Genomic DNA, 3,820 nt, shown 5'->3' on the forward strand with positions numbered 1-3,820 from the left:
TCTCTGCCGACAGGGACAGCACCATCTGCTTGACCTCCGGGAGCCTCTGCAAAAACCAAACCACAAGTTCAGCCTAGATCAAGCAAGCCAAAAAACATATGCTAATCTATGTTTCTCCTTCATCATTTCTTTATGGGCAATCTGATGCAATCGGTCATGAGTTGGGACAGGACCGGACCGCCCATCCGGCGTTGATGATGTGAGGATCCTTTTGGGCAGGCAGAGGCACGCAGCTTTGTTGCCTTTCCTGCCCTTTGGACGCCAAGCACTCTCTCTCTCCATCTTCGATTCCAATGGCAGCAAGCGGTTGCACCACACGCTTTATTCCACCTACTAAAAACAATTAAGAATGCCAGCCATTTGAACAGCCTCGCTTCTCCTACGACCGACTCCGTCTGCGTGGACTGTGCCCAACTGCTGACGCGGTATAGGCCCAATAAGGCCTCCTCTGGTTTGAAGGTCATAGGATTTCTATAGGATATGATTTTCCTATTCCTACAACATTTCTATCCTATGAACCAAATGCTGAAAAATGCCTGCCTAGCTATCTAAACATGCCTTTGTACTACTATACTACGACCAGCCAAACTTGCTTTCAATGTATGATAGAGACTAGAGAGCGAGTGTCGAACTTACCATCTTCTTCCCCGACCTCTGGCCGGCGATGCGGGGCAGCGGCGGCACCGGCAGGATCAATGGGCGCCGTGCTCCTCCCGCAGAGCCAACCTGCAGCAGCAGCAGCAGAAGAGCAATTACAAGATCAGTTGTTAGCTAGGATATGCTGCTGGTGCTGGTATAAAGAAGAAAGCGAGAGTGGAACCAACCAACGACCAGCGCAAAGAAAGCAACAGCAGAGGACACACGTTCTTTATTATCAATCAAAAGGAAAGGAAACTGGGTGAAGGCATGCAAGGAATGATGAGATGGATGAGCCAGCCGGCCAAACTAACTCCCCACCAACAATGCACCAGCCCCGCTCGTGCATGCATGCACACATTTCTACTCGCCAACTCACGTGAAACGCATTACGGTTTTGAGTTTTTGAATCGGTCCATCGGCAGTGCTCATCTGTCACCCTATCTACACACTTGGAGTTTTTAAATAAGTGAATAAATATATAGATAGAAAAATGGTTTCTTTTCGACGGGGACAATGACGTGTGGGGCCTGAGCGAGGCCATGCAGGTACGGTTTGGGAAAGCGTTAAGTGTACCGCGTGCGTCACCAACCGAAAGGCGTCGTGGGGGCTGCTGGCGCTGGCGGTACACGTGGCGGGAGGCAAGTGGCCGTGACAGGCCGTATCTAGCACCGTCGCCCCCGCCTCCGTGTCCGGCCGGACGGCCATACCCACAGCCATGGATCCGGCTTGCCTGCTCCTTCCCCATGCTTCCATCTGTGCTCTCACTTTCTATGGTTGTTCTTTTCCTTTTTTTCTTTCTAATCTAATCATCGCCCCCCTATTTTAATGGGTGGCGTGCGACCCGGGCACACGGCCTAGCCAATCGGCGGCGGCCACGTGGAACCCTCCGACCACCAAACGCCGACGCGCCGGTTTGACGCCGAGTGACTCTCAACTGCATGGCGGGTAGGGCCCGGCCCCACGGGCGGTGCCACTGCCACCGCGGCGCGAGGAGTCCCTAAATGACCACACTGCCCTCACGAAGGACTCTGGTTTGGGGAAAGGCGTGAAAGCTCGTGGTGAGGAGTCGGATCCCCACGCCACCGCACCAACCGCTGTGAATTGCCACGGAAGGAGCTGCAGTCAAGCACGCGACACGTAGTACCGTGGAATGAAACGGAATGACCATGGCGATGACGGATGCTATTCATACACACGACCGTACCGGGATAAAAAAAATAAGAAGCCATTGACATTCAGAGCTGACGCCCGTCAATTGGACTTTTGATGCGAGGACGATGGATCTGTGGAACAAGAAGCGGGGTGTCTGGAGTTCGACGGAAGAAAACATGCGAGAGAAAAGGTAACGGAAAAAGATAAAAGATGTGAGAAAAGGTCAGGCGAACAAAAAGCGGGTGAGGTGCGGAGGAAAAGCGATGTTTCATCGCCAAGTCATCCACCGTTGCCGTTGCTCTTCCCCTCCCTCTCTCGGTGGTGACCCCGTGGAGGGGTAGTTTCGTCCGTGCCAAACGAACGAACGGAAAGCACGCAAAGCAGGCAGGCAGCCAACGGACCACGAGAAAGGAGACAGACAGGAGAAAGAATGGAGGGGAAGAAGAAAGCAGCAACTGCAGATGGGGACGCGCGCGCTCGTCTACGTACCTTGGCCAGGGAGGAAGAAGCTGGGGCGGCGGTGGGTGTGACCACGGCGTGCCCGCGGGCGAGGGCGACCGTCGCCGGCGGCGAGCAGAAGGCGCCGTCCTCGCCGCCGCTGGTGGACGCGCCGGAGCCGGAGCCGCCGCTGTAGTCGAGCGGAGACGCGGGGCTGCCGCGGGCCCATCGCCCCTTGTTCTTGTTGGCCGCGGAGCCAGAGCGCGACGACCGCGTCCGCTTCCCCCGCGCAACCGCCGGCCAGGCCGTCTCCTCCTTCGCCGCGGCTTCGGACGACGGCGGCCCGCTGGCCTTCCAGGGCGGCGTCCACCCGGCGAGGTCGGCCGCGCGGAGCGAGCAGATGATGCCCGCCGCCTCGGCCACCGCCACAGCAACACATCCCTCGGCGTCCTCCGTCATGGCGTCCGGTGAGTGGACAGCAGAGGGAAGAAGGGGAACGACCGGAGGCGTGGACGAGGGAGAGAGGGAAGAGGTAGGCAGGCAGGGCGATGGGTGGGAAGGTGGAATGGAAATGAGGGGGGCGTGCGTGGAGTGGAACGGAGGCCAACCAACGCCACGCCGTGCCATCCCTTTTAAATGGCCCGAATAATTAAAACCGCGGAATGGCCGTCGGGCCCACGCCACTCCACTCCTCTCCTCTCTCCTGCGGGCCGCCACGTCCTCCTCCAGCCTCGCGTCACTCTGGACTCTAGACGACCGACGCCGCTTACCGGTGGGGTTCTGGAGGGTGGCCCCAGTGTCAGTGGCAGGGCGGCGCAGCGTGTGGGGTGTGCTCGCTTTGACGCCGACCCGGTCCGACGACGACGTGGATGGGCGCCGACCGGAGACTGTGCAGGCGAGGGGATGACCGGGGAGCCCGAGGTGGGACCGTGATGGCAGTCGGTGAGGAGACTCGAGGCGTAGGACGCAAAACAGCAGCCAGCACGGGGTGTGCTTGGACTTGAAGCTTGGAGTAGGATCCGCGGTGGAAAATCCCGATCGTAGACCTTCTTCCCGAGAGGGCACTGCCAAAAACGAATCTCAATGCAACCTGCCAATTAATCCTCTATGTTTTTTTCAATAAAAAGTCGCTAATCCTGTTCCCATACCAAATCCCGATCCCCTTTCTTCTATGACGTCCACGCTCGCTCGTCGTCGCGGCCGCCGCAAGCTCAAAAAGGTCCTGGATCCCCGTTCCTTCTCCGGCATCCACTCTTGCTAGTCACCGCCTACGAAAGCACCAGAGCACCAAAGCTTTTACTCCCAGCCGTTCACAACCCGGCTCCTCGCTTCCCGGCAGCCACCGGCGCTCCGTTCATGACCACCTCCTCAGCTCGGCTTCGCCGGATGTGTCCTAGCTACACGATATTAACCTGCTGGCTGCATCTCGGCAAAGTACGGCGTCGCGAGCTGTGCTACCGACGGGATTCAGCGCGCCGAGCAGGGGTGCTGTGCTTGGTGTAGAGGAGCTCACCGGTGAGGATGTGACGAGCAGCGGGGCGTTTCACGCCGGCGGGGGCGTTCGAGATGTTGAATCGTGATTTGCAAAGGG

At 58.2% G+C, this 3,820-nt stretch overlaps 1 protein-coding gene across 1 annotated transcript in view; it reads right to left on the bottom strand.

The window, feature by feature from the left end:
* Positions 1–2,832, bottom strand: part of LOC119332059 — a 5,621-nt gene extending 2,789 nt beyond the window's left edge. The window contains exons 1-3 of the mRNA XM_037605234.1: positions 2,281–2,832; positions 637–726; positions 2–46 (exon numbers count right to left, since the gene is read on the bottom strand). Of these exons, the coding sequence (XP_037461131.1) occupies positions 2–46; positions 637–726; positions 2,281–2,688 (543 nt within the window). The 5' untranslated portion in view covers positions 2,689–2,832. The remainder of the gene's footprint in view (position 1; positions 47–636; positions 727–2,280) is intronic.
* Positions 2,833–3,820: the final 988 nt, after the last annotated feature.

The sequence above is a fragment of the Triticum dicoccoides genome, chromosome 7A, assembly GCF_002162155.2.
Source record: "Triticum dicoccoides isolate Atlit2015 ecotype Zavitan chromosome 7A, WEW_v2.0, whole genome shotgun sequence".
Lineage (NCBI taxonomy): Eukaryota > Viridiplantae > Streptophyta > Magnoliopsida > Poales > Poaceae > Triticum > Triticum dicoccoides.